General features: G+C 38.8%; 1 protein-coding gene across 2 annotated transcripts in view; it reads right to left on the bottom strand.

Moving 5' to 3' along the window:
- Window positions 1-27,441, bottom strand: part of LOC309441874 (glypican-5-like) — a 348,781-nt gene that overhangs the window by 203,798 nt on the left and 117,542 nt on the right. The window contains exons 4-6 of one of the 2 annotated variants that reach the window (XM_082057076.1): window positions 22,998-23,128; window positions 18,485-18,544; window positions 16,518-16,643 (exon numbers count right to left, since the gene is read on the bottom strand). In XM_082057076.1, coding sequence (XP_081913202.1) covers window positions 16,518-16,643; window positions 18,485-18,544; window positions 22,998-23,128 — 317 coding nt within the window. The remainder of the gene's footprint in view (window positions 1-16,517; window positions 16,644-18,484; window positions 18,545-22,997; window positions 23,129-27,441) is intronic. The other variant, XM_082057077.1, reaches the window with a different exon arrangement.

Genomic DNA, 27,441 nt, shown 5'->3' with positions numbered 1-27,441 from the left:
TCAGCACAAGCTACATTAGTTCCACCCAGTTTAAACTAGTACAGCAGAAATTTTTAAAAATACACTTCCAGAGAACTCTGCATTTTTATATACCCACTGACAGTGCTGTAGCAATGAAGTGGCAGCACTGGCCAGTGATACCCTGCACACCCGAGCACGCAGGTACACTCTGACCACACTGGGAATAAACGTTCTTCCCATGAACCATTCGGCTCAGCGATGTTCTCTGCTGAATCCTTGGTTGGAAGGGATTCAGTAGGAGCTGGGTTGGGACCAACAGGAACATGCTGGTGTCTCAAAGGAATGCAGAGCTTTCACTCCAAACGGACCCTACCCTGGTTCCTGACAAATGCCTCCATGGCAGGATGGGAGGCAGAACCCTTCCCCAAAGCCATCGGAGATTTTCGGTAGTTACACAAAACTGAAACAGACCTTACATCTTAAGCTTAGAAAGATTAGTTTCTGCAAAGATTTTCATTAACAGAAGAATTCGTTCCTCCAGGTAAGAGATGGCTTTGCTGTACCTGTAGCACGCGTTGTTTCAACTCAGTGTTTCAGGAGCGCTGTGCTTTTGGAATTACTGCACTAGAAAGCAAAAATCCCTAGGCATGAGGGCATTCCTTCCCTTCTAAAGAGTCTGGTTTGCTCCAACTCTGCCTCTACGACACCAATGAAAGCAATAACACAGTGCACACCTTTGCAGAGCCCTGGTGGCTCTTTGCAGATATACTTTGCAGTAGAATTAGTATTCAACTTCTTAACTCTAAAGTGTCACCAACAGGAGATTACTGCCATTTCACAGCAACTTTACTTCAGAGGTTATTGAAACCTCCTTCGGGTACCCTAACATCTGAATTCCTGTCTGCAAACTTCAAACTTGGGGTTTTGGGAGCAAGATGACACTTTGACACATGCCCTGTGTTTTCTGCTGATGTGGGGTCAGATCCAGCTCCTTGTTGCACACTTGAACCATCCTCCCAAGGACCCCACATAGGTACAACTTGGCCTAACAAACTCTCTGAGGGATTTCTGGAACTGAGTACTCACCACCCAAACCACAGAGGTGTTTGGACAGGCTGCCAGGCAGCATCACCCTATAGCACACCAAACGATTTGATGTTGTCCATGATCTGCTATATCTCTTAATTTGCCATATGAATCTCTGAATTACAAATTTGCCTTTATTCTCTTTTCCCTGTAGTTAAGTTCTTGCTTACAATAGCAAGGTTTGTAACACCCGCTCAAACATTTTGGGTAAGCTATCTGCCACCCCACAGTCCAGCTGCAAATAAATTTACCCAGACCACCACTGAGTTTACATTAAATAAGAGTAGCCAAAGTGTCAGAGCATACCCAGGGGGAACCAGCTACACCAGGGAAACAAATGTTCTTGAATGTCTGCTGTACATAACCTGACTTTTCTAAATTTCTCTCTGCCAAGGATAATACCACACATAGGAATCCATTCTCCTGTTTGTTTTTAGCACATTTCCAGGTTGTGCAGACACACAAGCCTTCCTACCCAGCAGAGTTCCCCCAGGGATGTGGCTGTAGGAAGCAATGAATTATTATGGATGAAATCTGTCCTGTTTTAAAGTGGCACAGTTCTATTAAAGTTGCAACAGCCTAAAGTATGCTTTAGAGATTTGTATTGCAAATACGGAAGAAGATATGTTACTGGAGCAGCAATAACTCCAGTTGTTCTGTTCTTTTCCTTTGGATTCTGTTACAGGCTTTGGTGGCAATGCTTCTCTCTCACCCTGGTTTTTGCAGCAGTGTATTGTTTATTATCTTGCTTTATCTAAGGCATTTTCCCCTTACCTAATGAAGACTCCACCATCACAAATCAAACAGAAGCATTTAAGATAATACAAAGCCTGCTGGTTTTCCTTAGTGAACTGAATTTCCTGATGCATGTACAAAATGTCAAAACATACAGTCAAATTTCGTAGTATTTCATGGATAACATTTTAAATGCATTCATCAGCATAAGCCTGCTGACCCTGATTCAAGTCTAATCTCTATGCTCCTTTTTACTTCTGAAGTACACCATGTGAAATTCTAATTTTAAACAAAGGGTCTGCAAAAGTTAGACGTCAACACTGAATGTGGACTTGTATTTTTTACGGTAGCTTACAAACACATTGTTTGTCCCAGGCAGTTTAGTACAAGTAATTTGAAAGGACTCTCACAGCTGGGCAAGAATATACCTAATTTTCCTTTAATTTCTGTATATAGAAATAATCACTTATGGTTTCAATAAATATACTATTTGCTTTTTCTAAAGTTCCCACAAACATACTGTTCAAATCATGCCCCAAATTCTTCCATGGAAATGAACTGCCAAGTCCTGGGTATGAACAGAAATAACAGCTGAATGTTTACAGATAAACACTGTATGTAAATAAATGTATACGTAACTATTATCTGGACAATGACCCTGGGAAAATTACCAGGTCATGATTCCAGGAACTGCCAGATTACTCACTGTAAGGCTAATTCAATGTAAAATAAGGGCATCATGAATTGAGAGGCAAAGAGAACCCCTCTGTAAAGTCTTGAGTTTTAACATTTCACTCTTAAACATTTATGTTTTATTTTAAAGTATGCTTTAAAGTGACATTATTTCAATAAGTAAGAAAAAACAGGATAGTCAAAGACTTGCCTTTATCAACATCTATGTATCTTCTGTTAGTGAAGTTTGTCAAAGCATTCCAAACCATCTGAAATATTGGACTAATTTTCATAATGCTAAAAATACTTCTGCTGCTTTTTTGCATTTATCAAACATACATTTCAATGTTTAATTATCTGTAGAAAACAGTTTATTGCCTTGTAAACTCATCTGACATTAATATCATCCTTTAATTAAAATATATTCAACATATTTGACAACAATCTGTTCAAAGAATGAATTAATTTTAGGAACAGTCTCAAGAAGTCTTTCATATTCAGTAAAGAACGTATGTGGTACCTATGGCCTAGAAAATAACAAAGTTGGGCATTTTGTTGGTTTTCAGTTCCAGCTTTGAAAAGTTTTCATCCTGTTCTAATTTGCTTTTCCAGCAACAGCATAGCTTTCAAGAGCAGTTCCAATGTTTCTACAATAAGCGTTGCCAATAAAGACATGGAGTTATTTGCAGACCCTGCGTTCCCCTTCCTCTGATCAAATCAAACTCTAAGCAGGGCTGCCAGGAACGCCTCTGCAAACAGAACTATTTCTAAACCAAGTAAAGCAATTACTCATGCAAAGAAACACGAATCCAAGTCAAGAAGAAAACAAACATAGAAAGGAACTGAGAAAGGTGTAGCATTCTCTTGCTTATCCTTCTAATAAATTAATTTAAATCTAGCCAATGGAAAAAATGGTGTTGGCAATATTTTAAAAAGTTGGGTATAATTTATATATATCTGTGAATAATACTGATAGATTAGCTAGACAATTACTAAGTTGTGGACTACTTGCAGCAATCACTTTGACAGGCTTGGTCCCATTTCTGTTAATTAATTGATCGATGTAAAAAAATTACTGGATCATTAACAGCTCTTATTTGGTCCATATCTCTGGTACCACCTTTGGTGATAAAAGATTTTCTTTTAATGTAATCACAGTTCATCCTTACCACTCCACTTAGCTGGCTTGGTCAAACAGGGGAGGGAAGCTCAGGTTCAACACATCAGCTGAGCCGCTCCAAACTGCCAAAATACACCCAACTCTGACCACACAGCCTTGCCTATAACCTGCTTTCCGACTTAATGTTGTGCAAATACAAATCATCAAAACCTTTCATTTCCTTACAAAACAAGCACTGTGTCTGTGCCATGGGTAGAAAATTGGGAAATATGTATAAATCCACCACTCTGTTATGGCTGTGAAGTGATATTCTAGTTATAATAGTCTCTGCTGATAATTAAGACCATAAGCAATTAAAGCAGCATTATATGAAGACAGGGACATGACAAAACACATTGTGTAGATATCAGGGAGAGGTTTAGGTTATTCACCGCTAGCAGGGTATCCTTTTCGCAGGAAGGCATCTTGGCAGAAGCTAGGCACAGAAATGGCCTGAAAGAAAAGTTATCTACAGGCATACTGGTTCCCGACTCCCAGAAAACCTGACTACACTGCTTAATTAAAGAAGGCGTATCAACTACTGGACAGAAATTACTGTTACTGCTACAGATTTCTATTAGGACATGGGCAAAATAAAACCATCTTGGATTTAACTGTGCTGTCTTTACCTTGTTAAAATTATTCTTTTAAATAATAAGACAATACAGACAATCTAAAAAAAAAAAAATCATCCAAAGATTTCTAATGAACTTTGTGCTTCTTAGAGAGAAGGAGAAAAGGAGGTTGAGATGTCTTGCTCTAAGATTTAGTTTTACTAATGAACATTCTTTCACCACACCACAGAGCACAAACCAGACTGGACTTTCTCTGAGGCTTGGTTCCCTTTTACCATGCCCAGAGACTCCCAGAAGCAACCAGCCAAACCTTCTCTTCACCTCTTTTTTTTTTTTTTTTTTTTTTTTTGAGAGAGAGAGAGATCTTTCCCAGTTGCCTCTGTTTTTCATGAGCCTCAAACTCTGCTGCTAAACACTGCTGCTCCTCCAGCTGCTCAGCAGTAAATCATCTGCACCACTTCGCAGGACAGCAGCTCTTCAGCCACAGAGAGGCATATCTGCAAATATAGCCCCTTAACTGAAGAACATGTACATCATGTGCAATACCAATTCTGTCAAAGACATGAAAATACTTTAATATGTGTGCAGGATGATTAAGTCTGTGACTAGCACAAAGCTCAGTCCTACCACAATTTGAGAAATATACTATAACTGCAGCTGTATTTTACTATTTCTTCACTTCCATTTGCTTGGTTTGTATCATCTATTCATCTAAGTGATCAAAACAGCATTATAATAATTACCATTAATTATTTGCATTAAAGAAACTCAGCCTCAGTTCTCTGAACAGTCATTTTCCTCTCTAACAAAGAAAGATCATCCAATTCCTACTCTTTAGGTGATTATGTTCTAAAAATATATTGAGATAAAGATGTGGGAGAAAAAAATGAGAAGGAAGATGTCAAATTAGATGTGAAATTATTGTGTTTAGTACAATAACTGGCACATGGTCACACACGAATAATTTTGCTATCTGCGTTCACTTCTCTAACAGTATTGCACCAGTAAGACAGTAAAACTACAGATGGTTGAAAAGAAAGGTTTCTGGGCCACAGGGAATTCTTCTCTCCTCCTCACTACATCAATTCAAGTGCGATCTAACCCTCCAGCTTTTTCATAAATTCAATCCTGAGCTGCGGTACAGCAACGGGGAGAACACCATCTCTGTTAAGCCTGCCATAAGACAGGCTTAGGACTCCTTTGTTCTTGCTGTCCACCCTCTGGACCTGCTGGCTGCTGACTGGCTTCTGTTTGGAGCAATCAGTTGGCAAAACTCAAGCCCAGCGCAGTACTTACTCCACGGGCTACAGGAACACATCTGCCTTAGTCCCTGAGATTCTATGAACTTCAGCACACTTGGCCATGGCAATAAGACAGGGATTTGCTCCAGCCAGCATGCCAAGATCTTGCAGGACCCTTTCTGTGTTTCCAGTTAGATCACTGACAAGGAGATCATCTTCCCAGCAGGTGAGGGCATTATTAACATGGTAGAGGCTTAGAGGCTCAGACTCTGCACATCATCTGCATTTCTCTGAATTGTATGCCAGTTCTCTGCTAAAGACTTAGAAAAAAAACACCAGAGAAATCTTCTGGCTTCTGGGCTTAAAATAATTTCTCCAGGAATCTTTCATAATTAAAGGGAATGCTTATTGGTTTGGTTTGGTTTTTTTGTTTGTTTGTTTGTTTGAGGATACTTTCTAAAACTTCACCAACAGACCTGAGGAAAGCCTCAGAGAAAGAGTTCTTTTTCCACTGTGACCCTGATGTTACCCCAGCCAAACAACTTCCCTTCCAGCTCAACTTTCATTAAGTGCAGTTCTACTCACAAACATAAAAACGTGTCCTGCAGCGAGTGCCCCTTCCTTAAAATGTACATAGTCCCCACAAAAATTCCTCCGTTAACATATCCTTCCACAGAAGAAGTGACCAAAACCTTTTTGTCCTTAAATTGCAGCTCTGAAGTTGATGGATTTTGTCCTCATTTGAAGGAGGTGAAGGTGTATGACACTGCTGAAAGAAAGATCTTGTATCAAATTGCTTCTCCATGCGGGGCATGCCAAGGAATTCTACGGCAAAGACACGCACATGCCAGCAGGTTTCCTCTCACCATCACTCCTGCATGTGCCAGCTTCACAAGCACAGGGACGTTCTCCAATACGCAGATGGCTTTGGATTCAAGCCCACCTGCAGCACCACCAGAAACAAGCAGGCGGCAGTGAAGGAAGATCAGCTGCACCGTCCACAAATGCCACGGAGTATGGCATATCCACATAATTACTGTGGATCAAGTACTACACATAAATTGCTATGAGGCACCAGCTTAACCGTATGGAATTGATAATAAGAATGTATTTTGGGCTCACTACCCTTCCATCAGACCTCATATTTTTTTTATTCCATGAATCCATAGGATTCTTTCAGCAGCTGTATGGGAATATTTGCATTTTAAACTGGCAACTCTCAGAACAGAAAAGATCATCTGTTTGAAGAAGCAATCACCACAGAGGTCAGTGAAAGTACACAGCAGACAGGGAAAGCTACAGCAAGATGCTTTTATAGCAGTAACAGAGAGGTTGTGTAATAAACAACGTATAAATTAAACTACTTCTAAACAACATTTAACATTTGTTAAACTGCCTTTGTGTCTGCTCATCTGATCTGCTTCTCATAGGCAAATCTTCCTCTCAGCACAAGACATGGCTCTAAATACTGTCATAGTCAGTAAACATGCTCAGATAACCATGTTTTAGTGGGGGTCAGTTTCTGGGACAGAACTAGGCAGCAACAGGATTTTTATTCTGCCAAAACTATCAGAATTTTCCGACACTGGATGCTACCACACCTTGCTTCAGCTATTTTTGTCTAGAAAGTTGGCTGTGACTGGTATGTTAAATCATACACACTTTGTACTAGAAAAAAAATATTTTGCCAGCATCTACCCAAAGCGTACACAGGGAATGGAAACCAGCAAAACAGAGATCATGTTATGTTTTTTTGACATTCAGGTTTGGATAGTACTAGAAAGACTTCTAACCTATCCTCCAAATACAAAGTACCTGTAACACAAAACCAATGTGAAGACCTAATCTACCTTAGTGACAATTTCCAGGAAGATCGTTGCAGCACAGTAAATCCTGGATCAAACTGCCATATGGATTTAGTTCAACACAGATCTAATTCGGTCCAACAGTGACTCACGTGCCCACAGAGTGAACAATTCTCCTGACCTCTGAGATCTCCGCGGCTGTGGCTGCTGCTGCAGCGGTGGCTGAAGTGAGGTACCATGGCCACATGCAGGACAGCTTTGTGATGTCAGAATGGTGACAGTGTGCGAGGAAGAGCATCGGCTGCTCTGACCAACGCACAACTGAGTATTTGAACAACGCAGCCAGGGGAGAGCAGGGCTGGGAGCTGTTACAGAGCACGGTAACTATTCACACCTCCAGAGGGAACAACCCAAGCAGGCTGACAACAGCTTTGCTATCAAGTAGAGATTTTTTGCATTTCCACTAAAATATTTTAATTGAAGCACCTGCAGGTTTTATCACAGTAACGCTTTTCTCAAAGTATGCACTTTTGTTTGAAAAATTAAGATTTATTATCTTATTTGATAGGCTGTATTAAAACAGTGACTGATTCCTAAATGCCTACTTCAAAGTCCAAATAATTGAATGGGGCTTTTTTCCGTTGAGCTGCTTATATTGTGTATAGTCTACAAATGCTGTTTTCATCACTGCTGGGACACAGGACTAGTAAGGGAGAATGGGAAAATTCACCTCCAAATAATATTTTTTAACACATTGTTAATTTTACATCTTCAATTTCTTCTTGAAATAATGTCAAAAATATTTTTATGTATACCTGCTGGTATTTTTCTCACACCCATCAAGACAAAACATTCTAACACTTAAACAAAACACTACAATTGGTAGAGCAAATTCTTTTAGATACAGCCATTCTGGTAGTACAAAGCAATAGTAAGATTTTGTAGGGATTGGTCTGGGAATTTATAATTCTTCATATTAAATTGAACGCTGCTCAGAAAAGTGGTGTGCTCTGGCACAGCACAGATATTCAATGTTCTGAGTAATGCCAAAAATCAAATATCACATGTTATCCATTTTCATCCAACAGACAAAGGGACCAGACTTGCGACTCTACCCTATAGTTTCAGGGAAAAGGAGACGGTATATGAGTATTTTAAGCATTCTTACTGATATCTCATTTAACGGATACTCTGAAGAATCCATTTTCAGTCTAATATCTCTAGGCTAAGATCAGATATTAATACACCACTATCAACAAGAAACTTAATGTACCCATTACAAATGAAATAAAATGAATTTTACTTCTCTATCGGAAGAATCATTGGCTAAGACAGACTGAAGGATCAGATGTAACTTTCTGCCTTTTCAAGGGGACTTTGACTGTGACATTTTCTAATAGGAATGTGTAGAAAGTCATTATGTTGGACTATGCACAAGAAAATAAACTTTATCTTGGATGATTTCCATAGACTTTAACCATGCCTGGATTGTTTTTGTTAGAAGACTTTCAATGATTGGAACACTACCATATTATTACTGTACTATTCTAATTGGAAAGTTTCAGTTTTCTAAGTAAGGGCTGTTCTTTCCTTCTGAAGAAAAAAAAAAAATAGGAAAAATAGCACACAACAGAAAGAATGCCTGCCTTTTTTATTACTCTTCAATAAAGAGCATCCCAAAATGTCTAAAATAAAAGAGATACTATGACAGTATTAAATTAGCCCCTGTTACATGTTGCATCTGCAAAATACTGCCCCAATGGAGCAACCTAGATGACTATAACAAGATTTATCTTTCTGCGTATTCCGCTCAAAGTCCTACCCCACAATATTTAAATCAAAAGAAATAAATCACTAAGTAGATACCAAACCCATAAGTGTCCCCCAATAAATGTTGAAAGCCAGCATTATTTGTACCCAATTCCCTCAATCTGAGACAAATACTTAATATTAAGACATTAAGAAGAGGCCTTTGCAAGTCAAATCTCTATTTGTATTTAGAGGAATTGTTTTTCAAATACTGACTTGAGCCATCACCAAATTACTTGGACATATATAAGTAAAAGTATTAACTAGTAAGGAGAAAGCATACCATTCCCACTGCAAGAACGACAGGAGTGTGATTACAGAAAAAAAGAACTGTTTCCAATGAGCAGGTGGGCATGCAGTGGGCATGGAGGCACTGTCAGTCCATCCAGAAAACTACTTCACATCAGGGTAAATTTAGTTTCCAGGACTGAAATCCTTAACACTGTCTTTCCTTGATCACTGCATTAAAAAAAAAAAAAAAATAAAAATAAAGTCTTATAGGATACAGACTTATCAGTTTCAATTGCAAAGATCAGTGCAGACCACATCCAGCCAAATGGTCTGCACAGGTATTCATGAGGCAGCTACCATGTGCAGACATCACTGACTTCTCACAGTTCTTTACACACTTTCTCAGTGTGGGTCATAGGAAGACATACATTGAGCTTCGCAAAGTTTGTGGTGAAGAGGGAGAGGACTTAGTCTATATTCCTAACAGAAAACCTCACCAAAAAACACAATTTCTGGTCAAAACCATAAAAAATTTATTACATTTCAGACCAAACTAGTAAGTCTTTCCTCAACAACAGAACTTCAGTTCATATTTGCAAACCCAAACCTTAATTTTCAGAAGTTATACAATCCAGGGGCAAATAATTCTTTCCTCATTTAGTCAGGATTCCACTACCTAACAGAAAATCCTTAAATAAACGCACTGAAGCACCAGAAGAAGCAGTTTTAATACAAGGCTGCAGATGTCTATTCCTTCCTTCCAGTGGCTGGCTGCACAGCGGAGGGGAAAAAGAGGTTGGGCTTGCTACTAAAATTAATCATATTACGCTTGTAAAAGTCTCTTTTACAGCATAAAGAGAGTAGGTTGTGTATCTATGCAGTGTGTAAAACAATACCTGTTTTCAGCATATGGCCTGTACTTTAGGGTGTTGTTGCTCATATCCACACCACATGCATAGTCACACAGCAAAACCTGAACTCACAGAGCTGCACCCATAGGCTGCAGCATCACAGTTGCAAAGGGTTCTTTAGGGGCAGTCTTTGCTTTTTACAAAGTTCTCTCTGGAATTCAAAAGGTACCAGGTCTCACTACAAAGTCCAACCACTGTGGGACACACTTGATGGCTCTTTTCCAGCAGAGGAGGTATTTCACGACCACTTTTCAGCTATGTATCCTGGTCCTTCAACACATCACAGCAGATGGACCCCAAAACATAATAGGTATCCTTTTGACTGAACAGAAAATTAAGACCGAAAGCCTGTGCCTGACAGCTTAGTCTTGTGAAACATTAGAAATGGCCCTTGACTACAGATGTAAACGCATCTTTCCAATTTGTGGAGAAAAATAACTACTGTGGTAATCAATGGTAAACTATATAGTCATCTCAACAGCTGGAGAAGTCTGATGAGCAACAGCTTTCAAGGTAATCACCCCTTCCTGTTGTCCATGTGTTCAAAAAGTATTTACAGCACTGAAATTCATTAGGTACAATTTTACAAGCAGGAAGCAGTTTTCCTAATTCCATTTTTTTCCCCATTCTGTGTTTTAGAGTGATACTGTTATCAAACATATATGGCTAAGGAGGTTTCTGCAAACTATTTAAAGGCGTAACAACATGTCTGTTCATTGTTAGAAAGACAGTCCCCTCTTGTCTCCCACGTGATTAAAGATGTAACAGCTCATTATTTTTATAGAGCCAGAACTAGAAGCAGAAGAGGAATCCAACCACAGGATCCTACACGGCACTGATCTCGAATCACCACAGAAAATATTCCTTTTTACATATGTATATTCCCATAACGCCCTGGGAGATGTTTTAGTGACATCCTTTCTGGCATTAAACGTGCAATTGCTTCAATTACGATCAGCTTACTATGTTTGCCTCTGTGATCTTGCAGAAGAAAAACCATCTAGGTGTTACTAGATGACATTTCAATTACTTTTGCAGATTGAATACATCTTGTTAGAAGAATTTATGTGCTTCCCTTTCTTAAGAAATCACTTGATATGGGTTACATACATACAAAACTTCCAGTGCTAACCAATTATTCTTCTGTTTGCTAGTACTGATGAAATGCACTGAAACAGCCTTACTTTCACAATATATTACAAATTCATTTGGACCTCATTTTCTGTTCATAACTGAAATCTGCCTAACACCTCTTTAAGAAATTCTCTCTAAAACTGAACTGAAATTGAATTTATTTCTATTAGAAACACAAAGGACAAATATTATATCCTTATTGAGGCTTTTATTTTCTTAGCTAAATAGATTTTGCTTTGTGAGCATCTCTTAAGAACCAGTACAGTCCTCTGTGGTGGCACTATTCATATTATAGGTATTTTATCTAAGTACTACAGGTTAGTGACTGGGGGTAAAACCAGTTATAATCTCATTCTGTGCATAATGCTCTGCATTTAAAATATAATTGCTCTCACCTTGTAAAAACAGAAAATAATGCAGGTTGCTGTGTCTCTCAATGCATCCGACAGCTTATCTTGCTTGCTACTGCATGTGGCAGCAGAAAGTCCCTGAACTGGAGTGCCCTGGCCAAACGATGAGTTTACATGTGGTGGGGTGGGCTAGCTATTAAGCATTGCCATCTCTCTCCTCCCTATGGTTGATTTGGGATGTGCAGGAGGTAATTAGCAGCCTTATTAACATTTACATGCTTGCATGGCAGTGAACTTTTAATGCTCATCCCTCATGCACCCTGACAGAAGGACACATAATATGCCATTCAAAGTCTGTCAGAGCTCTGCATCACTTGGAAGGGTAAGCTCAGGCAAAGGTACATCTTAAGCCACAGTGTATTTGGTTTATTCCATAAGATAAAAAAGAACCCCAAACAAAAAGCCCACCAACAAAAACAGTGCAAGTCCTGGAAAACACCCTAAAAACTGGAAAATACTGCAAAAATATATAGCATTTTACAACTTACAGTAAGGAGTATATCTCCAGACATTGTTTACACTGATGGCACAAGGATAACAGAAGCTAAATGCTTTTTAAGAACACTAAGGCTAAATGATTACCTCTGTTTTCCATATCCAGATGGCTGCTTGCTAGAACCTAAGGAAATGAGAAAAGGAACAGTGAAAGTGCTAAACTAATAAAAACTGAAAATCTCTAAAGGAAAACATTTTGAGAAAAGGAATTCACTGTGATTTGCCAATTCCTTTCTCAGCAAACTAGCACAGGGCCCGAGAGCTCAAGCCTGTGGACAGGTGTCCCCTAATCCCTCCACTTATTGCAAAATTCCAAGAAAAACAACTGAAGAACTAAAAAAAGAGAGAAGGAAGGAAAAGAAGTGTGGGTTCCTACTGGGTGTTACAAAGCATACTTCTCTTGTATTTCCAGTGATCTGGTTTAAAAGCCATTTTTATATGCAAGTTTTTAACCCCAAAATGTTACACTTGAAATTTCCTGAGAAAGTGTTTCTGATCTGAAAAGCAGTTGATGTAAAAGAATCTCCCTCGGTCCCTCCATACCAAATCAGAGTACTACATGTCAAACCTGTATAATTCATTGATAGGAATGCATTTTTACTACCTTTTACTCCTCATAGCACTACAAAACCAAAGCAGATTTGTAGAAATGAAAACGAAGACTGTAGCACATCTCAAAGGTTTTAATGCGCTACCCCTTCCACATAAAATCCACTCACACACACCTAAAGAGACACATTGGGAAAGGTTATGGGGCTGTACCTGTGCAATGGAAACCTGCATCTGACCAGCAGATTCTACTACTTCTAACATCATTAAGACTATTTCAGATCAAACTAACTGTCACGAAGACAAAAAACACACAAACCCACACACCAACAGAAACAACCACACACACAATTCATTCAGAAACTCAGAAAATTTCCGCTTGAAACTGAGAGGCAAGCAAACACAAAACTCCCTTCAGTCATTTTCACAACTGTTTTTCTTTCCCCACTCCAAATAAAGCTAAATCTGATCTTCTGATCCAACAGCTATATAGAGATTCCAACTTGGTTAGAGCTCAACAACTGTTAAGCCTGACAGATGGAAAAAAAGGGTAAATAGACAGGAAAATAACAAATACTACAGTGGCTAAAAGCATACTTACATCTGTTGTTTCTGGTGCTAGTTCTAATTCCTGGTTATAGATACTACCTATCTGCACAAATCTTTAGTTAAGAGTAAAAACAATGACAGCAGTTCACAGGGATTTGATGGGACCACCAGCCACATGTCCAAAAGTGCTTTACTTGTTACAAATGAGGAAAGAAGAACCCTAACAATAGGGAAAAGGATTCTTCCCCTCTTTGACTCCTTTCCCAGTATTTCCATATTTGAAAATATTACACATATGGTCATAAATTCTTAGTTTCTCCTAAAGCTGTAGATTTTTCAGCAATAGGGAGAGTTGTGGGTTTTTTTTCCATTTAATTTAAAAAATGGGATTACCCAAAATGGGGAAACTGGGCTGCAGAGCAGATATGACTACAGCAGAAACAGCATGCTTTAAACTCAGTAGTACACAACCTGTTTGCACTTGTAACTACATTTCAGTAGTTTGCAATGTCTTAATTATAATGAATTATAATAAAGTAAAAAGTTGTCAGATCCTCTGACCAACCTCAAGTGCCCTCTCCACTAACTGAATGCACAACCCCCACTTCTGAGTAATAATTTCATATTGTTCCAGGTTGTATTTGTGTGCCGAATTGTTTTTAAAGGTTAAGTTTGTTTTTCTTAAAGAGCTTGCATGTCAATTAGCATGCAGTGTAAATATTGACCAGCTTTCAAATAGCATTGTGAAATGAAAGAAGCATCAAGGAAACAGGAACCGCAGCTTTTTCCAATTCCACAGCCTGAGTAACCTTAAACTCAGGTTCACAAGAGATCCACTAGATTAATTGGGGAGATCTATTTTCTGACACAGAGCTAAGAATAAGGCTCTATTTTGAGTTCAGAGCTGTTTACTACTGCTGACATTTAATCCTCTGGTCTCTGGGGAAAGCAGAAAGAGCAAAGAGAAATGCATCTTCAGGCACCACCAGGACAGGTTTATTTCTCATGTAGGGAGAGCTGATGACAACAGCAGCCTATAAAACAGATGATGAAAGGGGCAAAATTTGCCAGCAAGCAGGAGCCACGTCTGTGCAGCATCGCTGGCAGCGCCGGCTGCCCGGAAACTCTCCACCTTTTAAGGCAATCAATACTACGATGGAACTCACAAATATAGACATATTGCTGTCTGATTAAACATGTGAATTTGAACTTTTATTTTCCAACCTGCCCATTTAATTTGTTAACTATAAATATTTCAGGGTTTGGTGGCAGGTTTTTTTTTTTGTTGATGTCGTTATTGGCATGTAGCTTTCTTTTGTTTGTTTTTGCTTTTTAATTAAAATTATGACAGGTCTTGGTGTTTTCCTTTGTACTTTTCCCAGCTTTTCCCAGCTTCCTACCATTTTTAAACCTGAAACTTCTCCACATATTTCCAGCTCTGGGAAAGTTACAGACTGACAAAGGAAAAACCAACAGCTTTTCCCTTCATGCCTTTCTAAAACATGCATATCGGCAATTTAAGCAGCCTTTCTAAAAAACAAACAAAAAAAAATTTTGATTTAATTTTCTATTCAGAGAGTTGACAAAATGGTTTTGCTGGTTTTTCTTTTGGCCAGAAATCCATTTGTCCTAAAAGCTGTGTATCCAGAAACACATTACCAGCAAAAGGTACTATGAAATGGAAATACCGATTAGAAATGCTTATTTTCTCCCCACTTCCTTTTCATTAACTTTCACTGTAAAAACTTTCATCAGTATTAAAATCAGTATGCATTAATATCTAGAATACTCATTGTTGCTAAATCTTCAAATATGTGCTTCTACATTTGTAATGCCAGTATGTACTGAAATATTAACCTTCAAAGTTCCCTCTGAATGTGTTAGACATGATGTATTTATATCTGAATATCTCAGACGTAATTAAATTGAAGTTATTTACACATAAGAAATCTAAGCAGAGCTGTGTGGGAACCAGAACTCCATTTAACGGGACAGCCTATAATTGTAACCTCTCTCTGTTCCACATTGGAACTATTAATAATTTCCTACAAAACAATTTTCAATTATGAAAATTGTTTTAAAGCAAGAAAACAGAATGCTAGAACTTGATCTTTTAGAACTGCTATAGACCACAAAATACACCTCAATAAGAAACATCAGGAAAGCCAACACAATTCCATGGATGTCTCTGTTTTGACAAAAAGACATTTTTGGAAAACATTCACTGGCACACTTCCAACCAGCTCTCACTGCAAAAACTGATGTATACTTTGACAGTGATGGCAATAGATACAGTTGTATTCTGAACACCTCTTTCTCCTCAGGGCAACGTTGTCTCCTATTACACATGGTAAGAGAAATGACAGCAAAAAGTTCAGCTCATGGAGAGTGCAAGTTTATTTTCCATTTTGGATTCTAAAGGGTAATGGGAAAGACTCTGATAAAATACAGAGAGGAAGAAATTTAGCTGACAAACTAGAAATCTCTTTTCACCCTACAGAGCTTCTAGCTGTCTCTATCCAGATGGAACAGCGCATTTAACTGTTATTTTATAAGTTTTCCTGCATAACATGCTCTGGTAAGGGTGCTGGACAACTCCAAAACCACCACTTATTCAAAATGCTATGCCAGAAATTTTGAAAATAAATAGCAGGGAAATCCTTTAAGAAAATAACGGTCCAGTCACTATAGTTTTGTGACACCTCTGGAAGAAGATCTACACATTTTTTAATTATGACCAAACATGATGTTCAGCTCTGCACTAATGACCTCCAGTTAGCCATGCCTGCTAATCATGCTTTAGAGGAGGGGCGTCAAACTCATTTTCACCAGAAGCCACATGAGCCTCGCAGTTGCCTTCAGAGGGCTGAATGTAGTTTTAAGACAGTATAAATGTAACTACTCCTACCTTCAGAGGGTAAGATCTCTCTACAGACCAAGAGCTGCCTTGCTACAGTGAAAGAAAGGAACTCTTCAAAGCAGCCCTTCAAGACAGTGTTCTGCTATATCTAATACAGATACCTAAAACTCAGTATTAACAACCTTCTATTTTAGCAAAACTCTTGCTCAATTAAGCATCAAGTTCACTATGCAAGAGACAGTTGATGACTACAATGTCTCACAACGTTTCTGAACCATCGGAAGGATATTAAGTCACCTTTTACCATTAAGGAAAAGTTTTACTTGTAACTTTACCTTTCTACAACATCCTCTCCATTCCAGCAGGTCGAGCTGTCTCTCATCACCAGGTCTCCATCACACAGCCTTTCTGCTATAGAGGCATAAAAGGTTCTGGATCGCTTCATGTAATTGATGAACTCTCTGTAACATACGAAGAACACATTTAACAACAGAACGGTACAGTTATGGTTTAAGCCCCTGTCAACTTAACCCTCCACAATGTTAAGAGTTTAGAATCCTTACAGAAATTAAGTCATCCAAGTTCATTAATTTCTATTTCTAGTGTATTTCTACTCCTACATACCATCCAGTCCTACCTAGTCCAGTGTTAATACACATAATTAGATACAAAGGGTGGTTTTAACAAATTACATTAACACATTCATACAAAATTCAAGAGTCTACACCTACTGTCTCTCTATAGACAGATTTAAAAAAAAAAAAAAAAAAAGAAAAAAAAAGAAAATCCTTAAAGGAGTGTGCTTTTTCTCTGTTACTGGAAATATTTGTCCACTTGGTGCACATGTGTGAGATGAACTAATAACCCTGTCAACAACCCTGTGGCTGGAAAAGGCTTTCTAAAGCTTACATCCCATCACAAAAACTGAAATATCCTGTAAGTACCCCACAGTACAGAAAGTCAACTCATTGAGATGTGGCAGGGCCAACTCCTCCCCATCATCACTATCCATCTCATATTCTTGTTAGGAAGACATTTCTCTCTCACATTGTCTGGCACCTCACACCTGTTATGAGGAGGCTGTGCCTGCTGCTTTGCCAACTACACCTGGGCAGAACAAACAGCCCATTTACGATCATGTATGCATGGAAAAATGCCTTGTGAGCAAACTGCTGCCTCTTTTATAATCAGACTATACCTATAATATATATCTGGCTGAGGCAGCCACAAACTCTGACAAAACAACTATTAATTCAGCACACAATTGAGAGCACTTCAGAATGAGAAAGTGCCCAATCTTCTCAGCTTTAGGAGCTCCTGTCTGATGTAAGGTGCTAAAGACATCCAGAACAAGATGCAGGACACAAAAACAGCACTAGAGCTGTCATGGAGCTATGTGCTTGTCTCAGAAGTCCCACAGCAGTCCCACTGGAAAGGCCAAAGGTCTCATTCTGGTTTATAATGTTTCTGCCTGGCTGTAAGAGGACACTGCACCACAGAGGTGCCTGGGGATACAGCTGGATGGAGCTGGGCACAAAACTAGCCAGGATTTATTATTCTTTTTGGGAGCAACAGGTGTTTCAAACAATATCCAAGTCCACTGCTAGGTATCAGCCTCCACAAGGTTTAGGCAGCGGTCATCTCTCCCCACAGCTTTGTGCTTTCTCAAAAGCATTTAACCATCCAATTTGTCCTATGTGTGATGAAAAGCTGCTCTAGATCCATTAGTCATCACATGGTCCTAAGGAACCAACCCTAACAGCTCAGGGAAGCTGCCATTTTTTAGCAAAGAATTTCGGGACTTACACAGGGAATCAATTTTTCTACTTTTTGACCACTAAATTATTAATATGACCTCTAAGTATTCATAGGCACAGCCAGAAGGCCACCTACCTGACAGAAGAGCCTAAAAGTATCGATTATGAAAAGTGACACAAATGCTAAAGATTTCTACAGATTCTAAAATGGAGTTTTCTTCAAAGAAGAAAAGGAGCACCCTTTGAAGAGTCTAAAGCTGGTCTTAGCTTACTCCAAGAGGCTTTAACACCCTTACATTTTCAGCAGAGTGACATTTCAAAGTAGCATCTTGGCAAATGCAGGATTCTGTGTCCAATTCTTAATCTTAACAAGTGAAAATATTTACTTTCCAACAGTGTAAAGTTAAACACACTCAGGTAGAAAAGGTACCGTTTCCCAGTGCCCCACGGTATGAATTCCTAGATTACAGCTGAAACAGCAGCTTACAATGGAGATGAGCTAAGTGTAGAGACAATGAAGTACGTCATCTTGTTTTCATTCTTACCGAGAGATTTTTTTCAAACTTCTTGATTTGTCATTCTTTGAAGCTTTCAGAGGCAGAGAACTGGAATATGCCGGGGAGAATAAGCATCAATCAGGAGAGGTTGGGGAGTAGGGAAGAAGCAGGAATTCAGGCAAATGAGGAAAAGAAATGAGAAACAAAAGAGAAAAGTAAAAATTATTTGAAAGAAAGGTCATCAAGCACATGCATAGGATAATACAAGAAAACAAATAAAGAGGAAAATTGTCATGAGATTTTTCCAAAGCATAGATGCAATTAAAAATGTCAATGCAATACGGGAAATGAGAATGAGCACCATGGGAAGGGGGATACACACAAGTAGCATTCATTTTCTGGTACAATGAGCAATTTGCTGTCTGTTAATAAATAATGTGAATACAGATATATTTTACTATTCAATTCTGGTCAGATTCCACCAGTGAAAAAAAAACCACCCTTGCAAAACAGGAGAGACAGGCTCTAACGTTATATTGGAAGAAAAACTGTAGAAATAACTCTGGTAATTATTTAGTGTAAATGCATTTCACAGCACTGATATCCCAAGGTCCCTCAATTAACATTAAACATTGTACTTCACATTATCATCATAATGCAATTTTTTCCACTTCCATGATTTGATGTCACATTCAGCTTTTTCTTATACCCATACTCTCACGTCTAATGTAGTGACCACAGCTGGAGCAATGCCTGCCTGCAAACAGGTTCACCAGTACTTGTCAATCCAGTTAACCCTTACTGGAGAGAGCAAGCACCACCCTGACAGCTCTGCAGACACCCAGACAGTGGTGGCTTTGCCATGGTACTTTCTGAAAGCTCACGGCAGGTGTGGCCACAGGAGAGGCTGGACCTGCACTGGTCATCAGATGAGTGTCACCTGTCATCACTGAAGCAGTTATTCCAACACAGCCAGTCAAAAAAGGAAATGAGAATTTGTAACAAGGAGAATCTAGAGCTGATGAAACTTATGCCTTGGTCAGAAATGTTTAGTTAGTTTCCACAGTAAGTTAATTTCTATCTGACATGAATAAACTGTCTTGTACTAACAGTTTAATACTCAGATTTTAATAATATAATGTACTGCCTGACCCAATAGGTAGTTTGTTTTAAATAAAATAAATGCCGTTGAATTAAACCTTCTCAAAAACCTCAACATGTTTTACTTTAAGATGTGTAAGAGACCTGTAAGTCCACAGTATAACAAAGAAATCCGAACAAAATATTATTTCAAAGTCTGCCTCCAGTATCATGCTATAGTTCTTTGTTAAACATAACACATTTTATATCCAAATCTGTAACCACTCTGTGTTTGGTGGTTTGAAGTATTACATGCAGCAGACATACTAAAAGGCAGGTATTCAACATTGCCAGGAGTCCAGACTCTGATGAGAATAGCACTTTGTGCTGAACTCAGCAATAACATTCCAGTTTACCAACTGAGATTCTGTACATGCTGTGTACATGCCCTGTACCATCATGTGGTTTCAATTTTCTTGTCATCTCTATATGTCATAATAAACTTCACATTAAAAAATAACTACAGCAGCAATCCTGCCAGTTTCAATTAATCCCTGAATATGATTGTGAAATTAAAAAAAAAAAAAAAATCACTAATCAAATCTATACTTTTCAGCTTAATCAGAGGAAAAGGTTTCCTGCAAGATCATGGAACATTTATTCAAGTTCCAGCTTCTCACACTGTTGTCCCTGACACTTAGTGTTGCATAACAAAAAATACGCAGGCATGGAATGCAGGGGAAAATAAAGATGGGAAATCTTCCAGGAACCCATAAGAGTAAGAGAAGCAAAAAAAGGTTCAACTACTGCAAAAGAAGATGCAGCTGCTATGTGAATTCAGGGACCATGCAGGGCCATGGTGTGCAGAGCAGCAGAGGGCGAGGACTGCCTGCATCCAGACTCAGACACCACACACCGGGAAGGACCAAAGACACCAGCTTAACAGTCCCATTTTGCAACTGCACAAGCAGCCTTGGCTCTGCTGAACAGCTGAAACCAGAGGTTCTCAAACTCTTTTTAAAACGAGCTTGAATCTGTAATTGGCCTTGCAAAGATGCAATACCTTTCGAGCAAACACACATGTGTATGTATAAGTTGACTCACCACAGGCTTTTAGGGGCATGTCTGATCAGGTAGGGTAGAAGATATGAGAGGCCGCTTTACTGTGGTTTCTTCTACAGATGCGCTAATCAGACCAGTTCTTTGAGTCTGGGAATTTTCTGACACATTAGTGGAATGAGCCACAGATTTTCTGTTCACTTTGCTGGCTGATTCCTTCTCTTTTTCTTTCCTTATTCTAAAAGGTAGGAGTCATGTTCCACAGTCCCCTTGCATTAAGGATTATTTGGAGGGATGCCTACTGCACAGACCAACAGGCTCGGTCGGGCTGATTCCCTGTGTGACCTTGTACCTACGCTGACAGACAGCTGACATTACTGCTCTTTCATTTTTTAAATCGCCAGAAGGAATGGCACCAAAAAGGATTCACATAATTACTCTCATAATCTATATCCCCTGAAGCAGTTATCTGTCACTCTAAGTGCATTTTAAACAACCCACTGCAGGAATGATTTCACCCATCCATTATAAAATTTTATTACCTAAAATTACTTTTTATTGATATCATATGTGATTAGACGATAGATGATGAACACCACAGTGATGTAGCCAATCACTGTGTATTTCAGTCTATTTATTGTTTCTCAATCATTTCCAAGAAGCAAAGTACAAGCTTCATGTCATGTGTTTCATAGCAAGCTGTGGAAAATTCAAAAATATTCTACACTTCTAACTATTACTCCATCCTTCATTTCTGGTGCATGGGCTCTCTACAATAATTATCAACATTGTATTTCAGTAAAGTTTTGTGCTAATTATATAAGGATGGTCTCCGTTTAGATTTTTTAGATAAATTAATTTTCAGTGCTCACACCAATTTTGGAAAACTGTGTATTTTAGCATATTTTCTTTTCCATCTACAGGTCTTAAATTTTAAAAGGTCAATATCCAAGTAATTCAGCTGATTAGGAGTGGGAGGGAGCACATCCTCAAGTCAGAAAGAACTTCTGTCGTGCCATTAAAGACACCAATTTGCATCAGTTTAAGAAGTCACCTGTTAATAGGTTGGTAATTCCGCCTTTTTGGTTGCCATTGTACAAGTCCCAGTGATGTCAATAAGTTATACATAAGATGACCTGGGGCGCTCTGGTTTTAAAAGCATATTTCATTGTACTACAACTGTTATTTGGATTATTACAGTGGAATTTATTAATTTAATTTCCTTAATGGTCTTTTCTCTGATTTGCATGGTAAAAATTGATTAGCTCCAAGCACTAGCACAACTTGTGTTTTGGTTTTAAGTAACAAAGGGATAAAAATAACGCTATCACTCTAAAAGAGCTTGCTGCTATTACTTTTATCTTCTAAAGCAGTGTTTGTTTCATTCATGCAAGCTTAAATGAGAATTAAAATAGAAGTGGATAAAAATCTTATCTTCACAACTCAAACTCCAGAATCCAGGCTATGGAAATGGTAGCATTCCTGTTCATCACCTATCAATCAAAGATACAGAGACACACACGGAACTCCCCGGGCAGATCAGATACTGTTCTCAGACAGAAGCACAAGCCCAGCACGATTCCACCCATTTTGCTGAAGTTGTTCCAAATGTATACTGGTGTGACAGAGAACAATATGCTAGCCAGCAATATGTCATTGCGATTTTGTGGGCAGTTAGGTCTGACATCTACTCATGTATCATGAGTGGGAATGCAAAGGCATCATTCCATCCCCAATTACCATGTACAGAAGACCAATCCAGGAGCTACACAAGGGGAAGTACAAAACAGACTAGGGGATCTGGGAGCAGGGACACGCCAGGGCCAGTGGCAGTAATTCAGCTGGCATGCAGCTCATGAACAGAAGCCAAGATGGACACGACAAACCTAAACATAAATGTTTCTGCTCCTGCTCTGTTACATAACAAATCAAGGCAATTTCAAGGGATCTTATTACTCTTCCCCAGCTCCATGAAATGAGGGACTGACTTCGTGTCAGGCAATGAATCTTCTCTTTTCACTCATTCCCAGCTCTACCCCTGGATAAGCTCAAGTCCTTAAAGACCTGGGCAGTTATATTTTAAGTAATTTAGACTCAGTTGTGGAAATTACTGTGGAAATTACTCAGACTTTGTAGAGGAAAAGCTCTCACCATTTTCACTGAAATGATGAAAAATTTCTGGAAATAATGAACACCTTTGTGCTAAGTAATGACATCAAGTCTGTCCCGTATAATGCTTTTCTTGGAGAGACCTGCCACCTAATACCACAAACACACCTGTGCAACTATCAGCGATGACAACAGCTGGAGAGAAGACAGGGTGACAAAAGTGTGGCTCTGGCTTGAACACTATGGTGCAAGGAGCCATTAACAAATTGAGAGGCAGAGAGTTTGTTTCAAAGCAACTGTTGCTTAGGGTTACCTTCTTTTATTGTTCAGACTCACGTGAGCCATCACAAATGTCTGGGTTTCAGCCGCTTCCTTCACTGGCACTATATTGTCTGGCGACAGGTTCCCTTCTTGTTGTTTGGGCTGTCCACATACTTTATCAACCTGTATGAAAGGAAGGGAAACGAAAAGTGGATTTGAATGGAGAAACTGATTTACAATTGTCCAAAGGTCAGCTTGTTCCTTGTGGTCGGTGTTTACTGCAAGAGAAGGTATCTGGGGAAGAGAAAGATTCTTCTTTCCAGGACCTAAAAACTAGTCTCCTGCACCAGAATGACCCAATTAAGAGGGCGTGCAAAAAGCACTGCTACCAGAAAGCCAACAGGCGTGGATTTGTCACTGGATACCTGGACTATAGCACACCTGGAAACAGGCTGAAACAGTGACTGATAGAAGTGTTGCCAACTCAGACTTTTACTTAGAAACATACCTGCACTCTGTAGGTACACAGATTTTGGTGGAATGTCTGCCCTGTATATAGACAGCAGAGCCTATTTGGTGGTTTGAAGGGTTTTGTAATTAAGAAGACAACTGAGTCTTCCAGCCTTTAACTAGACAATGTTCCCTTAAAACAAGAAACAAGTAAAAGAAGTCAGCATCAACAGATCACTGTCAGTGAAGTCTTTTCTTGGACAAAATAGAAAGAAAAGAGAACTCCCAGCCCTGTGAAACATCAGTGCCTTGGACCCTGGGCTCAGAACACTAACATTACTCAGCCATTTGCCCCTATTGCCCTCCATGAAGCTTCTCACGGGGGATTTAATACAAGACCAGGAGTAAGCAAGCTTGTGTTTATCCTTCATGCACTGCGGATCTGATGCTGCTCCTGCATCCTGCCACATTTATTTGCTCTAACAGCTTTAAGTGACAGTAGTAAGACAAACCTCTTCCCTTTCTAATCCACAAATAAAGTAGTCTGTAAAGTTTTCACCTACACCCAAATCCTCAAGCAAACATGAAAAGAAGACAAAGGAAATCCTACCATGGGTATGGTACTACCAGAGACCTTAATCACACAAATCCATCATCCCACACAGTACTGAATTTGGTTTCCCTCCTTCAAGTTTCCCATTATAACCAGGATAAGATGGTTTCTTGCTGGTCTGTGCATTTTACTGCATCTTTAAAACCCTGAGTCACAACTGCCTATCTGCTGAATATTTCAGACCACAGACGACTTCAAATAATCTTCTCTGCCCCTTGGCACCACAACATTGCATATGCCAGCAAAGGTACAGGGACAATTTTCACTACCTTAGACCATTTCCTCCAGGAAAACTACTGCTATGTAAAACTAAGAATTTTCCTCCAAAAAAATAAGCAAATTGAACATGAAAAGTTGGAAGCTGTATAGACATGACACTTAATATCAACTTTAACTGTATGAATTATGGCCTAGTCCTGTATAGTACACTGTGAAGAATCTAAAATTGTAGCAATTGAATGAGAACATACTGGATTAACCCTGACATATCTCCAGCAGTCAGAGCAGGATCCAGCTGCCTCACTCAATGCCATGTACTGTGTATATTGTTCTGGTCTCACCAGGGACTAGCACAGCATTACTTTAAAACACAACTTTGTGAAACAAAATAGTCTATTTCAATCCCTTCTGGAAAGTAAAAAAAAACACTCTATGCAAATGAAAATATAAAACAAAACTGCCTTTTGAACCCTTTGGATCTGGACAGAGGGTACAACACAGCTGGAGCACATTTCTGCCCGGGATGCCCTCTCTCCTGTGCCCCAGGTTCTCCAGGTCTCCCACAGCATGCAGACCCAAATTCCCAGCACAGGTTGCTGCAAAATCCATCTTAGATTACATCATGTCACTGAAGTTCACGTCTTCAAGTTACATACATCTCAAATCTAGTCACTATGGATTTAAGAGCTTTAACCAACCAGCACCAGAGCAGTTTGGAAAAGCAGTGTGGTTCTCATATACATGAGCAGTGAAAAAAAAGCCAAGATTTTGTTTTTCCTGTGAGAAGTTTCAAAAATATTTAGAGTCATTTCTTGTTGCAAATCAATAGTTTAAGCATCCAAATGAAAATAATCACTTTGTTTTGATTTGTATTTTTTTTAATACCATAGAAATAAAATGCCGCTTTAAATTGCAAAAGTTTCAGTGTTTTCTATGCCAAACCTTAACTTTGGGGTTTTTCTTTTTAACCAGTTTCCTGCATATCAAGCAAAACCACAGTATTTTAAACAAAAAATATTTCTCAGTGGAAAATTTTAACCAGTTCTGCTCCATTAAAAATAAAGCAATTCATTAAATGAAAGGGCAAATAACATTCATACTTTTTTGTCCTATGGACCTTTTAGTGCCTTTCTTCCCACTAGTATATGCCAAAAAACACTAGCAACGCTCCAAAATTTAAACTACTGCACAGACACTTCAATCTGAAGTGAGATTAACAAAATGAAAGATAGAATAATGAGATATTATTTGTAATATCTGTAGCTCTTAAATATCTCAACTGAGATACACCCTGTGTTTCACTGTGAAGAAAAAAATAGTATGAGGCAGTCCCTGTCAAACAGCATCTGATACTTAAAGGGACAAAACATGCTGTGAAGCTGGTGCAGAGGCACAAAGTGACTTGTCCAGCATGCCAGGAGCACCCAGGGCAGAACATAGCCAGCCCCAGGTGGTGAAACCCTGCCTCTAAATCAAACATCGTGAAAAGCAAGAGAACCATAAAATATTAGCTGCAAAGAACTGGAGATTATCTGTGATACATTTTAACAAAAATTAATAGAAATGGAAAATGCATTGCTCTTTTCCTAAATTCAATTTTCCCTACTCAGAATAAGCAGCTATCAACATAAAGAATGACTACGTTGATTTATTTTATTTTAAACTTTAAAATAAGCCTGCCAATCTTAAATTACAAACTGACAGAAAAAACTAACTACAATAACACTACAACCATTCCTCTTGTCTCTTTTATGACATTTAATTAAGCCTACCTTTTAACAGTGAACATCTATAGCTGAAAACTAGTATTCCTCACACCTCATTATCTTCTCAATTATCAATAACATTTCACAATTCTATATACTTTTCTTCGGATTCAAGCTTTTTTACTTATACACCAATAATATTTAAATATCTGTCTAACAACCATAGCTACATTTCTTCTCCTGTGAACATTCCTTTGTAATGAAATACAGAGTCATATATATATATGGATTATTTGACCTCTTACTATTTGTTCTTTAAAAGAATGACTATTTACAATTATTGCAGAGGCTTAACAAAATAAACCCAAAAAAATCCCATCTATAATATTTTGAACTCTTGCAGCTTGAGCAACCTTAAACATTGAGGTCATATTTAATATACCTAATACAATCAAACAAGGGAAAAATGTCATGCCCTTCTGGATACCAAGAGAATCTTATCTCTCTGAAGCAGGAGACCTTTCACTAGTACAGAATAGTAATTTTCTTTGATTTTTATAATGGGAAGCTTAGTATTTTAAAATACAAGATCTTTCTAGTGATAGTGCTTGGAGTTGTTATTAAAATGCTGACACATTTTCCAGCTGAATTCTGCTTCCCCTGATCTGAAACCAAATTCAGCTCTGGGGAAACGCAGCATGTGGGTGAAGCCCTCAGCCCAGACACCCGCTTGCTGGGCAGGCATCAGCACAGCTGTACCCCACACACGCCACAAACATTTCAAATCACAACTGGAGTTCGCTGGTTGCAGCTGCCAAGATTGAAGTGAGGGAAGCAAGAAACACTGAGTTGCGGAGAAATCGGGTTGGAATTTTCAGACTTGCATCTTCACCATGAGATCTTGTTTCCTTTGGCCAGACATGACCTTATCACTCGATTACCAATGGCACAAGACACCAACAGATACCTTGTCCTTTACTGCTGACCAAGCTGCCAACCCAAGCTCATTATGTAAACACAGAATCTGCTCCTTTGGAGTGGCTGTTACCTACCACTATAGGAGTGCTGCAAAATGTTATTTGCGATGCTTGAAAGAGGAGTGGGTGCACATCTGATAGAATGTAAACCAGGGCTTACTGCTCATTGCCATTGAAGAGGCAATAGCTGAGAGAATAAGAAAGATCATTAGGAGAAAGGAGGAAATAACCTTTGGTTTTGCCTTCTTTTAAATGTTCTCTCTCTTATGGTATATGTTGCCTATTACAAATGCCACATCTTGCTGGTAGCAAAGTTCAGCAACACATAAATGAAGTACGAGATTACTAGTTCATTTTCCTACAGGAATATGGTGTAGTTCACTTGGAGGGGAGCGTTCTCCTCTCGTCTTGAATCTATTGGACAACTTAATGTAAATTAATTTTCCACAGATTTCTGAAAATTGGCAGTTAGAGAAGTTGACCATTACTAGACACTAAAGATTCCACCAAGAATATGGCATTGTGAATTCC

This window comes from Streptopelia decaocto, assembly GCF_964273445.1.
Source record: "Streptopelia decaocto genome assembly, chromosome: 6".
NCBI lineage: Eukaryota > Metazoa > Chordata > Aves > Columbiformes > Columbidae > Streptopelia > Streptopelia decaocto.
This window is presented reverse-complemented; position numbering and strand designations above follow the sequence as displayed.